The following is a 19,125-nucleotide window of genomic DNA, read 5'->3' as shown; positions in this document are numbered from 1 at the left end:
GGCTGGAAATCTAGGAAATGGGGCTGGAAATTTCGGAATTGGGGCTGGAAAAGTGGGAATTGGGGCCGGAAAATCGGGAATGGGGCCGGAAAATCAGGAATTGGGGCAGGAAAATCGGGAATGGGGCTGGAAAATCGGGAATTGGGGCTGGAAAATCAGGAATTGGGGCCGGAAATGTGGGAATTGGGGCCGGAAATGTGGGAATTGGGCTGGAATTGGGGCCAGAAAATTGGGAATGGGGCAGGAAAATCGGGAATTGGGGCCAGAAAATTGGGAATTGGGGCCGGACAATCGGGAATCGGGGCTGGAAAATTGGGAATTGGGATGGAAATCTGGGAAATGTGGCCGGAAAATCGGGAATTGGGACGGGAATCTGGGAATTGGGGCTGGAAAAGCGGGAATTGGGGCTGGAAACTGGGGCCGGAAAATTGGGAATTGGGCTGGAAAAGTGGGAATGGGGCCGGAATTAGGGCAGGAAAAGCAGAAATTGGGATGGAAATGTGGGAATTGGGGCCGGAAAATCGGAAATTGGGGCTGGAAAACTGGGAATTGGGGCTGGAAATGTGGGAATTGGGGCCGGAAAATCGGGAATTGGGATGGGAATCTGGGAATTGGGGCTGGAAAATCAGGAATGGGGCTGGAAAAGCAGGAATTGGGGCTGGAAATTTGGGAATTGGGGCCGGAAATCTGGGAAATGGGGCTGGAAATTTCGGAATTGGGGCTGGAAATGTGGGAATTGGGGCCGGAAATTTGGGAATTGGGGCCGGAAATCTGGGAAATGGGGCTGGAAATTTCGGAATTGGGGCTGGAAATGTGGGAATTGGGGCCGGAAAATCGGGAATTGGGGGTGGAAAATCGGGAATTGGGGGTGGAAAATCGGGAATCGGGGCCGTAAACTTGGGAATTGGGATGGAAATTCGGGAATTGGGGCCGGAAAAGCGGGAATTGGTGCCGGAGCACGGGGGGGCTGACCTTGTTGACCACCTTCTGCTGCTGGGCGTGCTTCTGGCGCAGGCTGGCCACCTCCCGCCACAGCGCCTCGTTCTCGCTGCGCCGCCCCAACCGATCCCGAGGGAGAGATCCCGGGGGAAAGATCCCGCGGGAAAGGCGGGAAAAGGTTCCGCGGGAAAGGATCCCGGGGGAAAAAATCCCGGGGGAAAGGCGGGAAAAGGTTCCGTGGGAAAGGATCCCGGGGGAAAAAATCCCGGGGGAAAAGATCCCGCGGGAAAGGCAGGAAAAGGTTCCGTGGGAAAGGATCCCGTGGGAAAGGATCCCGGGGGAAAAGATCCCGCGGGAAAGGCGGGAAAAGGGGGTTGGGCAGATCCGGCCCCGCCCCCGTGATCGACCCCCGGATCCATCCCTTGGATCCATCCCATGGGATCCATCCCTTGGGATCTACCCCCCTGGATCCATCCCTTGGGATCCACCCCCAGATCCACCCCTTGGGATCTACCCCCTGGATCCATCCCTTGGGATCTACCCCCAGATCCACCCCTTGGGATCTACCCCCTTGGATCCATCCCATGGGATCTACCCCCCTGGATCCATCCCATGGGATCCACCCCCAGATCCACCCCTTGGGATCTACCCCCTTGGATCCATCCCTTGGGATCCACCCCCAGATCCATCCCTTGGGATCTACCCCCTTGGATCCATCCCTTGGGATCTACCCCCTTGGATCCACCCCTTGGGATCTACCCCCTTGGATCCATCCCTTGGGATCTACCCCCCTGGATCCATCCCATGGGATCTACCCCCTGGATCCATCCCATGGGATCCACCCCCAGATCCACCCCTTGGGATCTACCCCCTTGGATCCACCCCTTGGGATCTACCCCCTTGGATCCACCCCTTGGGATCTACCCCCAGATCCACCCCTTGGGATCTACCCCCTGGATCCATCCCTTGGATTCAACCCCCTTGGATCCACCCCCTTGGATCCACCCCTTGGGATCTACCCCCCTGGATCCATCCCATGGGATCCACCCCCAGATCCACCCCTTGGGATCTACCCCCTGGATCCATCCCTTGGATTCAACCCCCTTGGATCCACCCCCTTGGATCCACCCCTTGGGATCTACTCCCAGATCCATCCCTTTGGATCTACCCCCTGGATCCATCCCTTGGGATCAACTTCCTTGGATCCATCCCACGGATCCATCCCCCTTGGATCCATCCCTTGCGATCAACTCTCGGGATCCATCGCTTGGAATCTACCCATGGGATCCATCCCATGGGATCTACCCCTGGATCCATCCCTCGAACAACTCCTGGATCCATCCCATGGGATCTACTCCCGGGATCCATCCCCTGGATCCATCCCCTGGATCAACTCCCTGGATCCACCCTTGGGATCAACTTCCTTGGATTCATCCCATGGATCCATCCCATGGATCCATCCCTTGGATCCACCCCTTGGGATCTACCCCTGGGATCCACCCCTCGGGATCTACCCCCTTGGATCCACCCCCTGGGATCGACTCTCAGGATCCACCCCTTGGGATCTACCCATGGGATCCATCCCTTGGGATCTACCCCCTTGGATCCACCCCTTGGGATCTACCCATGGGATCCATCCCTTGGGATCTACCCATGGGATTTATCCCTTGGGATCTACTCTCTGGATCCATCCCTGGATCCATCCCCTGGGAGCCATCCCTTGGGATCAACCCCCTGGGATCCATGCCCTTGGGATCAACCCCCTGGGATCTACTCTCTGGATTCATCCCTTGGGATCTACCCCTCGGATCAACTCCCTTGGGATCAATCCCGTGATCAATCCCTGGATCCATCCCATGGATCCATCCCTTGGGATCAACCCCGGATCCATCCCGGGATCCAACCCCTGGATCAACCCCCCGGATCTGCCCCAAATCCAAAAACCCCCCAAATCCTGAACACCCCAAATCCAGGAAACCCCAAATCCAGGAATCCCCAAAATCCAGGAAACCCCAAATCCAGGAATCCCCAAAATCCAGGAAACCCCAAATCCAGGAAATCCCAAATCCAGGAAACCCCAAATGCAGGAAATCCCAAATCCAGGAAAATCTCAAATCCTGGAAACCCCTAAACCAGGAAATCCCAAATCCAGGAAATCCCAAACCATAAAATCCCAAACCCAGGAAACCCCAAATCCAGGAGAATCCCAAATCCAGAACACGGGAAAAGTGGGAATAGGATGGGGGAACACCGGGAGCAGCAGCAGCGTTATCCCAAACCCGAAATCCCAAATCCCAAATCCCTGCAGCCCAAATCCCAAATCCTCTCCATCCCAAATCCCAAATCCTCTCCATCCCAAACCCAAAATCCCAAATCCCAAATCCTCTCCATCCCAAACCCGAAATCCCAAATCCCAAATCCCTCCATCCCAAATCCCAAATCCTCTCCATCCTGAACCCCAAATCATCTCTACCCCAAATCCCAAATCCCCTCCACCCCGAACCCCAAACCCCTCCATCCCAACCCCCTCCATCCCAAATCCTCTCCATCCCAAACCCCGATCCCAAACCCTGATCCCGATCCCAAACCCTGATCCCAAACCCCAAATCCCAGATCCTAAATCCCAAACCCCAAAGCCCAAATCCCAGATCCCAGATCCTAAATCCCGATCCCAGACCCCAAACCCCAGATCCCAAACCCCGATCCCAGATCCCAAACCCCGATCCCAGATCCCAGATGCCAAATCCCAGATCCCAAATCCTGATCCCAAATCCCAGATCCCAAATCCCAAACCCCAAACCCCGATCCCCAACCCCAAACCCGATCCCAAACCCCAATCCCGATCCCAAATCCCAGATCCCAAATCCCAGATCCCGATCCCAGATCCCAAACCCCAAACCCCAAAGCCCAAATCTCAAATCCCAGATCCCAAACCCCAATCCCAAATCCCAGATCCCAGATCCCAAACCCCAGATCCCGATCCCCGATCCCAGATCCCAAACCCCAAACCCCAAATCCCAGATCCCAAACCCCAATCCCAGATCCCCGATCCCAAACCCCAGATCCCAATCCCAGATCCCAGATCCCAAATCCCAGATCCCAAATCCCGATCCCAGATCCCGAATCCCAAATCCCAGATCCCAAATCTCGATCCCAGATCCCGATCCCAAATCCCAAATCCCAAACCCCAGATCCCAATCCCAGATCCCAAATCCCAAATCCCAGATCCCAAATCCCGATCCCAGATCCTGATCCCAAATCCCAAATCCCAGATCCCGATCCCAAATCCCAGATCCCAAATCCCAGATCCCGATCCCAGATCCCAAACCCCAAATCCCCGATCCCAAATCCCGATCCCAGATCCCAGATCCCAAATCCCAGATCCCGATCCCAGATCCCGATCCCAGATCCCAGATCCCAAATCCCAGATCCCGATCCCAGATCCCGATCCCAGATCCCAAACCCCAAACCCCCGATCCCAGATCCCAAATCCCGATCCCAGATCCCCGATCCCAAATCCCAGATCCCGATCCCAGATCCCAAACCCCAAACCCCGATCCCAGATCCCAAACCCCGATCCCAGATCCCCGATCCCAAATCCCAGATCCCTGGTCCCAGATCTCGATCCCAAATACCCGATCCCAAATCCCAAATCCCAGATCCCAGATCCCGATCCCAAATCCCAGATCCCGATCCCAGATCCCAAACACAAAACCCCAAATCCCCGATCCCAGATCCCCGATCCCAGATCCCAAACCCCCGATCCCCGATCCCAAACCCCGATCCCAGATCCCAGATCCCAAATCCCGATCCCAGATCCCCGATCCCAAATCCCAGATCCCGATCCCAGATCCCCGATCCCAAACCCCGATCCCAGATCCCAAATCCCGATCCCAGATCCCCGATCCCAAATCCCAGATCCCTGATCCCAGATCTCGATCCCAAATACCCGATCCCAAATCCCAAATCCCAGATCCCCGATCCCGATCCCCGATCCCGATCCCCAATCCCCGATCCCGATCCCCGATCCCCGATCCCCGATCCCGTACTGTTTCATGGCGAGCAGCCGCGAGTCCAGGCTGTCCTGCTTGCCCCTCATGGCCTGCATGTCGGCCAGCAGCCGCGCCACGCTGTCCTGCCGCACGCGCACCTCGTCCCCCTTCAGCCCCGACACCTGCACATCCCAGAATTCCGGGAATTTGGGGGAATTTTTGGGGAATTTTTTGTGATTTTTTGGGATTTTTTAGGATTTTTTTTAGATTTTTTTTTTAGGATTTTTGGGGGATTTTTCGGGAGCAGCCGCGCCACGCTGTCCTGCCGCACGCGCACCTCGTCCCCCTTCAGCCCCGACACCTGCACATCCCAGAATTCCGGGAATTTGGGGGAATTTTTGGGGAATTTTTTGGGATTTTTTGGGATTTTTGTAGGATTTTTTTTAGATTTTTTTTTTAGGATTTTTGGGGGATTTTTCGGGAGCAGCCGCGCCACGCTGTCCTGCCGCACGCGCACCTCGGCCCCCTTCAGCCCCGACACCTGCACATCCCAGAATTCCGGGAATTTGGGGGAATTTTTGGGGAATTTTTTGGGATTTTTTAGGATTTTTTTCGGATTTTTTTGTTAGGATTTTTGGGGGATTTTTCGGGAGCAGCCGCGCCACGCTGTCCTGCCGCACGCGCACCTCGTCCCCCTTCAGCCCCGACACCTGCACATCCCAGAATTCCGGGAATTTGGGGGAATTTTTGGGGAATTTTTTGGGATTTTTTAGGATTTTTTTCGGATTTTTTGTTAGGATTTTTGGGGGATTTTTCGGGAGCAGCCGCGCCACGCTGTCCTGCCGCACGCGCACCTCGTCCCCCTTCAGCCCCGACACCTGCACATCCCAGAATTCCGGGAATTTGGGGGAATTTTTGGGGAATTTTTTAGAATTTTTTGGGATTTTTTAGGATTTTTTTCGGATTTTTTTGTTAGGATTTTTGGGGGATTTTTCGGGAGCAGCCGCGCCACGCTGTCCTGCCGCACGCGCACCTCGTCCCCCTTCAGCCCCGACACCTGCACATCCCAGAATTCCGGGAATTTGGGGGAATTTTTGGGGAATTTTTTGGGATTTTTTAGGATTTTTTTCGGATTTTTTTGTTAGGATTTTTGGGGGATTTTTCGGGAGCAGCCGCGCCACGCTGTCCTGCCGCACGCGCACCTCGTCCCCCTTCAGCCCCGACACCTGCACATCCCAGAATTCCGGGAATTTGGGGGAATTTTTGGGGAATTTTTTGGGATTTTTTAGGATTTTTTTCGGACTTTTTCGGATTTTTTTTTTAGGATTTTTGGGGGATTTTTCGGGAGCAGCCGCGCCACGCTGTCCTGCCGCACGCGCACCTCGTCCCCCTTCAGCCCCGACACCTGCACATCCCAGAATTCCGGGAATTTGGGGGAATTTTTGGGGAATTTTTTGGGAATTTTTTGGGATTTTTTAGGATTTTTTTCGGATTTTTTTGTTAGGATTTTTGGGGGATTTTTCGGGAGCAGCCGCGCCACGCTGTCCTGCCGCACGCGCACCTCGTCCCCCTTCAGCCCCGACACCTGCACATCCCAGAATTCCGGGAATTTGGGGGAATTTTTGGGGAATTTTTTAGAATTTTTTGGGATTTTTTAGGATTTTTTCGGATTTTTTTTTTAGGATTTTTGGGGGATTTTTCGGGAGCAGCCGCGCCACGCTGTCCTGCCGCACGCGCACCTCGTCCCCCTTCAGCCCCGACACCTGCACATCCCAGAATTCCGGGAATTTGGGGGAATTTTTGGGAATTTTTTAGAATTTTTTTCGGATTTTTTAGGATTTTTTTCGGATTTTTTTTTTAGGATTTTTGGGGGATTTTTCGGGAGCAGCCGCGCCACGCTGTCCTGCCGCACGCGCACCTCGTCCCCCTTCAGCCCCGACACCTGCACATCCCAGAATTCCGGGAATTTGGGGGAATTTTTGGGGAATTTTTTAGAATTTTTTGGGATTTTTTAGGATTTTTTTTAGATTTTTTTTTTAGGATTTTTGGGGGATTTTTCGGGAGCAGCCGCGCCACGCTGTCCTGCCGCACGCGCACCTCGTCCCCCTTCAGCCCCGACACCTGCACATCCCAGAATTCCGGGAATTTGGGGGAATTTTTGGGGAATTTTTTGGGATTTTTTAGGATTTTTTTGGTTTTTTTTCGGATTTTTTTTCGAATTTTTTTTAGATTTTTTTAGGATTTTTTTGAATTTTTTTTTGATTTTTGTGGACTTTTTTTTTGGGTTTTTGGGTTCTTCGGCCATTTTTTGAGGCTTTGGGGAGTTTGGGAATTTTTAGAATTTATACAAATTCCTTGGGAATTTTTGGAAATTTTTAATGTATTTTTTCCAGATTTTTTTTTATTTTTCCTGGATTTATTTCGGCAATTTTTTAATTCTTTTTTTGGGGTTTTTTTCAGTTTTTTTGGCCATTTTTTGAGGCTTTGGGGAGTTTGGGAATTTTTAGAATTTTTGGGAATATTTGGGAATTTCTGGGAAATTTTAGGAATTTTTTGGGATTTTTTTCAGATTTTTTTCAGACTTTTTCATATTTTTTTAGAATTTTTTTGGACTTCTTTCAGATTTTTTTTGGTTTTTTTGGATTTTTTCGTGGTTTTGGCCATTTTTAGAGGCTTTGGGGAGATTTTACAAAAGTTCGGAAGTTTTCAGAATATTTGGGAATTTTTTAGAATTTTTTGGGATTTTTTAGGATTTTTTTCGGATTTTTTTGTTAGGATTTTTGGGGGATTTTTCGGGAGCAGCCGCGCCACGCTGTCCTGCCGCACGCGCACCTCGTCCCCCTTCAGCCCCGACACCTGCACATCCCAGAATTCCGGGAATTTGGGGGAATTTTTGGGGAATTTTTTGGGATTTTTTGGGATTTTTTAGGATTTTTTTTAGATTTTTTTTTTAGGATTTTTGGGGGATTTTTCGGGAGCAGCCGCGCCACGCTGTCCTGCCGCACGCGCACCTCGTCCCCCTTCAGCCCCGACACCTGCACATCCCAGAATTCCGGGAATTTGGGGGAATTTTTGGGGAATTTTTTAGAATTTTTTGGGATTTTTTAGGATTTTTTTTAGATTTTTTTTTTAGGATTTTTGGGGGATTTTTCGGGAGCAAGCCGCGCCACGCTGTCCTGCCGCACGCGCACCTCGTCCCCCTTCAGCCCCGACACCTGCACATCCCAGAATTCCGGGAATTTGGGGGAATTTTTGGGGAATTTTTTAGAATTTTTTGGGATTTTTTAGGATTTTTTCGGATTTTTTTTTTAGGATTTTTGGGGGATTTTTCGGGAGCAGCCGCGCCACGCTGTCCTGCCGCACGCGCACCTCGTCCCCCTTCAGCCCCGACACCTGCACATCCCAGAATTCCGGGAATTTGGGGGAATTTTTGGGAATTTTTTAGAATTTTTTTCGGATTTTTTAGGATTTTTTTCGGATTTTTTTTTTAGGATTTTTGGGGGATTTTTCGGGAGCAGCCGCGCCACGCTGTCCTGCCGCACGCGCACCTCGTCCCCCTTCAGCCCCGACACCTGCACATCCCAGAATTCCGGGAATTTGGGGGAATTTTTGGGGAATTTTTTAGAATTTTTTGGGATTTTTTAGGATTTTTTTTAGATTTTTTTTTAGGATTTTTGGGGGATTTTTCGGGAGCAGCCGCGCCACGCTGTCCTGCCGCACGCGCACCTCGTCCCCCTTCAGCCCCGACACCTGCACATCCCAGAATTCCGGGAATTTGGGGGAATTTTTGGGGAATTTTTTGGGATTTTTTAGGATTTTTTTGGTTTTTTTTCGGATTTTTTTCGAATTTTTTTTAGATTTTTTTAGGATTTTTTTGAATTTTTTTTTGATTTTTGTGGACTTTTTTTTTGGGTTTTTGGGTTCTTCGGCCATTTTTTGAGGCTTTGGGGAGTTTGGGAATTTTTAGAATTTATACAAATTCCTTGGGAATTTTTGGAAATTTTTAATGTATTTTTTCCAGATTTTTTTTTATTTTTCCTGGATTTATTTCGGCAATTTTTTAATTCTTTTTTTGGGGTTTTTTTCAGTTTTTTTGGCCATTTTTTGAGGCTTTGGGGAGTTTGGGAATTTTTAGAATTTTTGGGAATATTTGGGAATTTCTGGGAAATTTTAGGAATTTTTTGGGATTTTTTTCAGATTTTTTTCAGACTTTTTCATATTTTTTTAGAATTTTTTTGGACTTCTTTCAGATTTTTTTTGGTTTTTTTGGATTTTTTCGTGTTTTTGGCCATTTTTAGAGGCTTTGGGGAGATTTTACAAAAGTTCGGAAGTTTTCAGAATATTTGGGAATTTTTTAGAATTTTTTGGGATTTTTTAGGATTTTTTTCGGATTTTTTGTTAGGATTTTTGGGGGATTTTTCGGGAGCAGCCGCGCCACGCTGTCCTGCCGCACGCGCACCTCGTCCCCCTTCAGCCCCGACACCTGCACATCCCAGAATTCCGGGAATTTGGGGGAATTTTTGGGGAATTTTTTGGGATTTTTTAGGATTTTTTTTGGATTTTTTTTTTAGGATTTTTGGGGGATTTTTCGGGAGCAGCCGCGCCACGCTGTCCTGCCGCACGCGCACCTCGTCCCCCTTCAGCCCCGACACCTGCACATCCCAGAATTCCGGGAATTTGGGGGAATTTTTGGGGAATTTTTTAGAATTTTTTGGGATTTTTTAGGATTTTTTGTTAGGATTTTTGGGGGATTTTTCGGGAGCAGCCGCGCCACGCTGTCCTGCCGCACGCGCACCTCGTCCCCCTTCAGCCCCGACACCTGCACGTCCCAGAATTCCGGGAATTTGGGGGAATTTTTGGGGAATTTTTTGGGATTTTTTAGGATTTTTTTCGGATTTTTTGTTAGGATTTTTGGGGGATTTTTCGGGAGCAGCCGCGCCACGCTGTCCTGCCGCACGCGCACCTCGTCCCCCTTCAGCCCCGACACCTGCACATCCCAGAATTCCGGGAATTTGGGGGAATTTTTGGGGAATTTTTTGGGATTTTTTAGGATTTTTTTCGGATTTTTTGTTAGGATTTTTGGGGGATTTTTCGGGAGCAGCCGCGCCACGCTGTCCTGCCGCACGCGCACCTCGTCCCCCTTCAGCCCCGACACCTGCACATCCCAGAATTCCGGGAATTTGGGGGAATTTTTGGGGAATTTTTTTAGAATTTTTTGGGATTTTTTAGGATTTTTTTCGGATTTTTTTGTTAGGATTTTTGGGGGATTTTTCGGGAGCAGCCGCGCCACGCTGTCCTGCCGCACGCGCACCTCGGCCCCCTTCAGCCCCGACACCTGCACATCCCAGAATTCCGGGAATTTGGGGGAATTTTTGGGGAATTTTTTGGGAATTTTTTGGGATTTCTTAGGATTTTTTTCGGATTTTTTTCAGATTTTTTTTAATTTTTATGGATTTTTTTTTTTGGTTTTTTTTTGCTTTTTTGGCTTTTTTTAGAGGCTTTCGGGAGTTTGGGAATTTTTTAGAATTTTTGGAATTTTTTGGGAATTTTTTGGGTTTTTTTTTGAAATTTTTTTGGGATTTTTTTTGGATTTTTTTTTAGATTTTTTTCGGATTTTTTTCAGATTTGTTTTTTATTTTGGGGGGGTTTTTTTTGTGTGTTTTCGGCCATTTTTAGAGGCTTTAGGGAGCTTGGGAATTTTTTAGAATTTTCTGGGAATTTTTTGGGGAATTTTTTAGAAATTTTGGGAATTTTTCAGAATTTTTTGGGATTTTTTAGGATTTTTTTTGATTTTTTCAGATTTTTAAAAAAATTTTTTTAGGGATTTTTTTTTCTGTTTTTGAACATTTTTAGAGGCTTTAGGGAGTTTGTGAATTTTTAGCATTTTTGGGAATTTTGGGGAAATTTTTGGGGAATTTTGGGCAATTTTTGAGGATTTTTTGGGATTTTTTGGATTTTTTTTGGATTTTTTTCAGATCTTTTTTGCTATTATTTTGAATTTTTTTGGGGAATTTTTGGGGAATTTTTTAGGATTTTTAAAGATTTTTTTGGGATTTTTAAAGGATTTTTTCCGATTTTTTTTTCCAGGATTTTTTTTTACACTTTTTTGATTTTTTGGGGGTTTTTTTTGGTTTTTTTCAGCCATCTTGAGAGGCTTTGGGGAGTTTGGGAATTTTTAGAATTTTCGGGAATTTTTGGGATTTTTTAGGATTTCTTTCGGGTTTTAAAAATTTTTTTAGAATTTTTTTCAGATTTGTTTGCTATTTTTTTGATTTTTTTTTTGATTTTTTTTGGGCTTTTTGACCATTTTTAGAGGCTTTGGGGAGTTTGGGAAGTTTTAGAATTTTTGGGAATTTTTGGGGGAATTTTTTTGAATTTTCGGGAATTTTTAAAGATTTTTTCAGACTTCTTTGATTTTTTTCAGCATTTTTTTTTTGCTTTTTTAAAATTTTTTTTGGTTTTTTGGGTTTTTCGGCCATTTTTAGAGGCTTTGGGGAGTTGGGAATTTTCAGAATTTTGGGGAATTTTAGGGGTTTTCAAGAATTTTTTGGCTTTTTTTTGGATTTTTTCAGATTTTTTGGGGTATTTTTTGGGATTTTTTTTTTTTTTGGCTTTTTTTGGGATTTTTTGGGGTTTTCGGGCCATTTTTCGAGGGGTTGGGGAGTTTGGGAAGTTTTAGAATTTCTGGGAATTTGGGGATTTTTTTGGAATTTTTAGGAATTTTTAGGGAATTTTGCTTTTTTGGGAGATTTTTAAAGGTTGTTTTGGGAATTTTTCTGGGATTTTCTGGGCCTTTTCCTTCGGGATTTTTTTTGGGATATTCCCGGAATTTTTGGGGGTTTTTTGGGATTTTTCTGAACTTTGGGGATTTTTGGGGATTTTTTTTACTCTTTTTTTGGGATTTAATTAGGTTTTTATTGCTTTTCCTGGGATTTTCGGGGCCTTTCTCTTTGGGAATTCTTTTGTGGAATATTCCCGGAATTTTTTTGATTTTTCGGGATTTTTTAGAACCTTTGGAAAGTTTGGGATTTTCTTAGAATTTTTCAGGGATTTTTTTGATTTTCTTAAAATTTTGGGGGATTTTTTGGGGCCTTTTTTTTGGGATTTTTTTGGGGTTTTTTTCTGGGATTTTCTGGGCCTTTTTCTTCAGGATTTTTTTGGGATATTCCCACAACTTTTTTTTTATTTTTTGGGAATTTTTAGAACCTTTGGGGGAGTTTGGGATTTTTTTAGAATTTTTCAGGGATTTTTTTTTGATTTTCTTAAAATTTTGGGGGATTTTTTGGGGGGATTTTTTTTTTTTCCTGGGATTTTCTGGGCCTTTTTCTTTGGAATTTTTTTGGGATATTCCCAGAACTTTTTTTGATTTTTTGGGATTTTTCTGAACTTTGGGGATTTTGGGGGGATTTTTTTAGGATTTTTTTACAATTTTTTGGGGCATTTTTTTAGGTTTTTTTTTCCTTTTCCCGGGATTTTCTGGCCCTTTTTCTTTGGGATTTTTTTTGGGATATTCCCGGAGCTTTTTTTTTTATTTTTTGGGAATTTTTAGATGCTTTGGGGACTTTTTTTAGGGCATTGTTTTAGGATCTTTTTCCAATTTTTTGGGGATTTTTATACAATTTTTGGGGCATTTTTTCCATTTTTTTTTTCCCTTTTCCCGGGATTTCCTGGCCCTTTTTCTCCGGGATTTTCTCGGGGTATTCCCGGAATTTTCTGGAATTTTCCAAGAACTTTGAGAAGTTTTGGGGAGTTTTAGGGGAGTTTGGGATTTTTCAGAACTTTGGGGATTTTGGGGATTTTTTTAGAATTTTTTTGGGCATTTTTGGGGGGATTTTTTTGGGGTTTTTTTTCTGGGATTTTCTGGCCCTTTTTCTTCGGGATTTTTTTTTGGGATATTCCCGGAATTTTTTTTAAGTTTTTGGGAATTTTTAGACGCTTTGGGGACTTTTTTTAGGGCATTGTTTTAGGATCTTTTTCCAATTTTTGGGGGATTTTCTTACAATTTACAATTTTTGGGGCATTTTTTCCGGTTTTTTTTCCCTTTTCCCGGGATTTCCTGGCCCTTTTTCTCCGGGATTTTTTCGGGGTATTCCCGGAATTTTCCAGGAACTTTGAGAAGTTTTGGGGAGTTTTAGGGGAGTTTGGGATTTTTCAGAACTTTGGGGATTTTTTAAAGATTTTTTTGGGCATTTTTTCAGGGATTTTTTTGGTTTTTTTTCTGGGATTTTCTGTGCCTTTTTCTTTAGCATTTTTTTGGGATATCCCCAGAATTTTTTTTTATTTTTTGGGAATTTTTAGACGCTTTGGGGACTCTTTTGGGGATCTTTTTCCAATTTTTTGGGGCTTTTTTTCAGTTTTTTTTCCTTTTTCCCAGGATTTTTTGGCCCTTTTTCTTTGGGATTTTTTTGGGATATTCCCGGAATTTTTTTTTAGTTTTTGGGAATTTTTAGACGCTTTGGGGACTTTTTTTAGGGCATTGTTTTAGGATCTTTTTCCAATTTTTGGGGGATTTTCTTACAATTTTTGGGGCATTTTTTCCGGTTTTTTTTCCCTTTTCCCGGGATTTCCTGGCCCTTTTTCTCCGGGATTTTTTCGGGGTATTCCCGGAATTTTCAGGAACTTTGAGAAGTTTTGGGAGTTTTAGGGGAGTTTGGGATTTTTCAGAACTTTGGGGATTTTTTTAAGATTTTTTTTGGGCATTTTTTCAGGGATTTTTTTGGTTTTTTTTCTGGGATTTTCTGTGCCTTTTTCTTTAGCATTTTTTTGGGATATCCCCAGAATTTTTTTTTATTTTTTGGGAATTTTTTAGACGCTTTGGGGACTTTTTTGGGGATCTTTTTCCAATTTTTTGGGGCTTTTTTTCAGTTTTTTTTCCTTTTTCCCGGGATTTTTTGGCCCTTTTTCTTTGGGATTTTTTTGGATATTCCCGGAGCTTTTTTTTTATTTTTTGGGAATTTTTAGATGCTTTGGGGACTTTTTTTAGGGCATTGTTTTAGGATCTTTTTACAATTTTTTGGGGCATTTTTTCCGGTTTTTTTTCCCTTTTCCCGCGATTTCCTGGGCCTTTTTCTCCGGGATTTTTTCGGGGTATTCCTGGAATTTTTTTTTTTTTTTTGGGAATTTCCCGGGAACTCACGCTGGAGTGGGTGACTTTCCTCTTGATGTTCTCCAGGAGCTGCTCCTGGCCCCGCAGGAAGAAGGGATGCTGGAATTCCCGTGTCGTCCTTCTCCGGCTTCACCAGCCCGCCCTGCTCGATGTGCACCACCTTCCGGAAGCCGTCTGGAAAAGCGGGAATGCCGGGAATTGGGGAAGGAAATCCGGGAATTCCGAGGTGTCCGAGCATGGAGGGGCTGCTTGGGAATGGCTCCATCCCGGAATTCCTGAGTGGGATCACGGAATCCACCGGGAATTCCCAGGGATTGGGGGATCCTGGATCCCAGCTCCACCTTCTGGGAGCCGTCTGGAAAAGCGGGAATGCCGGGAATTCGGGAAGGAAATCTGGGAATTCCGAGGTGTCCGAGCATGGAGGGGCTGCTTGGGAATGGCTCCATCCCGGAATTCCTGAGTGGGATGGGAATTCCCAGGGATTGCGGGGATCCTGGATCCCGGCTCCATCTTCTGGGACCCGTCTGGGAATGCCGGGAATTGGCGAAGGAAATCTGGGAATTCTGGGATGTCCCATGATGGGAACGGTTCCAATCCGGGAATTCCTGGATCCCGGCTCCACATTCCGGAACTCGTCTGGGAAAATGGGAATTGGGGAAGGAAATCCGGGAATTCTGGGATGTCCCATGATGGGAATGGCTCCAGTCCCGGAATTCCTGAGTGGGATCAGGGAATCCACCCGGAATTCCAGGGATTGGGGGATCCTGGATCCCGGCTCCACCTTCTGGGAGCCGTCTGGAAAAGCGGGAATGCCGGGAATTCGGGAAGGAAATCCGGGAATTCCGAGGTGTCCGAGCATGGAGGGGCTGCTTGGGAATGGCTCCATCCCGGAATTCCTGAGTGGGATCAGGGAATTCCCAGGGATTGCGGGGATCCTGGATCCCGGCTCCACCTTCTGGGACCCGTCTGGGAATGCCGGGAATGCCGGGAATTCGGGAAGGAAATCCGGGAATTCCGAGGTGTCCTGGCTTGGGAATGGCTCCAATCCTGGAATTCCAGCGCTCCCAGAATTCCCAGAATTCCCGGAATTCCCGGGAATACTCACACATGTTCAGCTGCCGGACAAAGCCGATTCCGGAGCTCCCAGAATTCCCAGAATTCCCGGAATTCCCGGGAATACTCACACATGTTCAGCTGCCGGACGAAGCCGATTCCGGAGCTCCCAGAATTCCCAGAATTCCCAGAATTCCCGGGAATACTCACACATGTTCAGCTGCCGGACAAAGCCGATTCCCAGCACTCCCAGAATTCCCAGAATCCCAGAATTCCCGGGAATACTCACACATGTTCAGCTGCCGGACAAAGCCGATTCCGGAGCTCCCAGAATTCCCAGAATTCCCGGAATTCCCGGGAATACTCACACACGTTCAGCTGCCGGACGAAGCCGATTCCCAGCGCTCCCAGAATTCCCAGAATTCCCGGAATTCCCGGGAATACTCACACATGTTCAGCTGCCGCACGAAGCCGATTCCCAGCGCTCCCAGAATTCCCAGAATTCCCGGAATTCCCGGGAATACTCACACATGTTCAGCTGCCGGACAAAGCCGATTCCCAGCGCTCCCAGAATTCCCAGAATTCCCGGAATTCCCGGGAATACTCACACATGTTCAGCTGCCGGACAAAGCCGATTCCCAGCGCTCCCAGAATTCCCAGAATTCCCGGAATTCCCGGGAATACTCACACATGTTCAGCTGCCGGACAAAGCCGATTCCGGAGCTCCCAGAATTCCCAGAATTCCCGGAATTCCCGGGAATACTCAGACATGTTCAGCTGCCGGACGAAGCCGATTCCGGAGCTCCCAGAATTCCCAGAATTCCCGGAATTCCCGGGAATACTCACACATGTTCAGCTGCCGGACAAAGCCGATTCCCAGCGCTCCCAGAATTCCCAGAATTCCCGGAATTCCCGGGAATACTCACACATGTTCAGCTGCCGGACAAAGCTGATTCCGGAGCTCCCAGAATTCCCAGAATTCCCGGAATTCCGGGAATACTCACACATGTTCAGCTGCCGGACAAAGCCGATTCCCAGCGCTCCCAGAATTCCCAGAATTCCCGGAATTCCCGGGAATACTCACACATGTTCAGCTGCCGGACAAAGCCGATTCCCAGCGCTCCCAGAATTCCCAGAATTCCCGGAATTCCCGGGAATACTCACACATGTTCAGCTGCCGCACGAAGCCGATTCCGGAGCTCCCAGAATTCCCAGAATTCCCGGAATTCCCGGGAATACTCACACATGTTCAGCTGCCGGACAAAGCCGATTCCGGAGCTCCCAGAATTCCCAGAATTCCCGGAATTCCCGGGAATACTCACACATGTTCAGCTGCCGGACGAAGCCGATTCCGGAGCTCCCAGAATTCCCAGAATTCCCGGAATTCCCGGGAATACTCACACATGTTCAGCTGCCGGACGAAGCCGATTCCCAGCGCTCCCAGAATTCCCAGAATTCCCGGAATTCCCGGGAATACTCACACATGTTCAGCTGCCGGACGAAGCCGATTCCGGAGCTCCCAGAATTCCCAGAATTCCCGGAATTCCCGGGAATACTCACACATGTTCAGCTGCCGGACGAAGCGATTCCCAGCGCTCCCAGAATTCCCGGAATTCCCGGGAATACTCACACATGTTCAGCTGCCGGACAAAGCTGATTCCGGAGCTCCCAGAATTCCCAGAATTCCCGGAATTCCCGGGAATACTCACACATGTTCAGCTGCCGGACAAAGCCGATTCCGGAGCTCCCAGAATTCCCAGAATTCCCGGAATTCCCGGGAATACTCACACACGTTCAGCTGCCGGACAAAGCCGATTCCGGAGCTCCCAGAATTCCCAGAATTCCCGGAATTCCCGGGAATACTCACACACGTTCAGCTGCCGGACAAAGCCGATTCCCAGTGCTCCCAGAATTCCCAGAATTCCCGGAATTCCCGGGAATACTCACACATGTTCAGCTGCCGGACAAAGCCGATTCCGGAGCTCCCAGAATTCCCAGAATTCCCGGAATTCCCGGGAATACTCACACATGTTCAGCTGCCGCACGAAGCCGATTCCGGAGCTCCCAGAATTCCCAGAATTCCCGGAATTCCCGGGAATACTCACACATGTTCAGCTGCCGGACAAAGCCGATTCCGGAGCTCCCAGAATTCCCAGAATTCCCGGAATTCCCGGGAATACTCACACATGTTCAGCTGCCGGACGAAGCCGATTCCGGAGCTCCCAGAATTCCCAGAATTCCCGGAATTCCCGGGAATACTCACACACGTTCAGCTGCCGGACAAAGCCGATTCCGGAGCTCCCAGAATTCCCAGAATTCCCGGAATTCCCGGGAATACTCACACATGTTCAGCTGCCGGACAAAGCCGATTCCCAGCGCTCCCAGAATTCCAGAATTCCCGGAATTCCCGGGAATACTCACACATGTTCAGCTGCCGGACAAAGCCGATTCCCAGCGCTCCCAGAATTCCCAGAATTCCGGAATTCCCGGGAATACTCACACATGTTCAGCTGCCGGACAAAGCCGATTCCCAGCGCTCCCAGAATTCCCAGAATTCCCGGAATTCCCGGGAATACTCACACATGTTCAGCTGCCGGACAAAGCCGATTCCCAGCGCTCCCAGAATTCCCAGAATTCCCGGAATTCCCGGGAATACTCACACATGTTCAGCTGCCGGACGAAGCCGATTCCGGAGCTCCCAGAATTCCCAGAATTCCCGGAATTCCCGGGAATACTCACACATGTTCAGCTGCCGGACAAAGCCGATTCCGGAGCTCCCAGAATTCCCAGAATTCCCGGAATTCCCGGGAATACTCACACATGTTCAGCTGCCGGACAAAGCCGATTCCGGAGCTCCCAGAATTCCCAGAATTCCCGGAATTCCCGGGAATACTCACACACGTTCAGCTGCCGGACGAAGCCGATTCCCAGCGCTCCCAGAATTCCCAGAATTCCCGGAATTCCCGGGAATACTCACACACGTTCAGCTGCCGGACAAAGCCGATTCCCAGCGCTCCCAGAATTCCCAGAATTCCCGGAATTCCCGGGAATACTCACACATGTTCAGCTGCCAGACAAAGCCGATTCCCAGCGCTCCCAGAATTCCCAGAATTCCCAGAATTCCCGGGAATACTCACACACGTTCAGCTGCCGGACAAAGCCGATTCCGGAACTCCCAGAATTCCCAGAATTCCCGGAATTCCCAGGAATACTCACACATGTTCAGCTGCCGCACGAAGCCGATTCCCAGTGCTCCCAGAATTCCCAGAATTCCCGGAATTCCCGGGAATACTCACACATGTTCAGCTGCCGGACGAAGCCGATTCCGGAGCTCCCAGAATTCCCAGAATTCCCAGAATTCCCGGGAATACTCACACATGTTCAGCTGCCGGACAAAGCCGATTCCCAGCGCTCCCAGAATTCCCAGAATTCCCGGGAATACTCACACATGTTCAGCTGCCGCACAAAGCCGATTCCGGAGCTCCCAGAATTCCCAGAATTCCCGGAATTCCCGGGAATACTCACACATGTTCAGCTGCCGGACGAAGCCGATTCCGGAGCTCCCAGAATTCCAGAATTCCCGGAATTCCCGGGAATACTCACACATGTTCAGCTGCCGGACGAAGCCGATTCCGGAGCTCCCAGAATTCCCAGAATTCCCGGAATTCCCGGGAATACTCACACATGTTCAGCTGCCGGACGAAGCCGATTCCGGAGCTCCCAGAATTCCCAGAATTCCCGAATTCCCGGGAATACTCACACATGTTCAGCTGCCGGACGAAGCTGGCCATGTTGTTGTGTTTGAAGTACTTGGGCAAGCACCTCCTTGGCGAACTGGCCCTGGTCGAAGACGTGGAAGCTGCTCCCGCTCTGCCCATGGAAAAAAAACGGGAAAAGCGGGATCATTCCCGGCCTCTGGAATGCCAATGGAATGCTGGGCGATCCCAGGTTTATGCTGGAATCTTCCAAGGTTGGAATTTAAGGGGTTTTTGGGATTTTAATGGGAATAAAGGGATTTGAATGGGGGTTTTTGGG

General features: G+C 48.1%; 2 protein-coding genes across 2 annotated transcripts in view; both read right to left on the bottom strand.

Annotated features, from left to right (window-relative positions):
* LOC125338440 (collagen alpha-1(XXV) chain-like) overlaps positions 1 to 5,119 on the bottom strand; it is a 37,727-nt gene extending 32,608 nt beyond the window's left edge. Inside the window, 2 exon segments of the mRNA XM_048329224.1 lie at positions 973 to 1,048; positions 4,989 to 5,119. Of these exon segments, the coding sequence (XP_048185181.1) occupies positions 973 to 1,048; positions 4,989 to 5,047 (135 nt within the window). The 5' untranslated portion in view covers positions 5,048 to 5,119.
* Positions 5,120 to 9,329: 4,210 nt separating this feature from the next.
* Positions 9,330 to 18,968, bottom strand: LOC125338439 (heat shock factor protein 2-like). Its single transcript, XM_048329223.1, is given in 4 exon segments — positions 9,330 to 10,086; positions 14,068 to 14,145; positions 14,147 to 14,211; positions 18,851 to 18,968. Coding segments are annotated over 4 exon segments (777 nt in total). The 3' UTR covers positions 9,330 to 9,570.
* Positions 18,969 to 19,125: the final 157 nt, after the last annotated feature.

Source organism: Corvus hawaiiensis, chromosome 26, assembly GCF_020740725.1.
Source record: "Corvus hawaiiensis isolate bCorHaw1 chromosome 26, bCorHaw1.pri.cur, whole genome shotgun sequence".
Lineage (NCBI taxonomy): Eukaryota > Metazoa > Chordata > Aves > Passeriformes > Corvidae > Corvus > Corvus hawaiiensis.
This window is presented reverse-complemented; position numbering and strand designations above follow the sequence as displayed.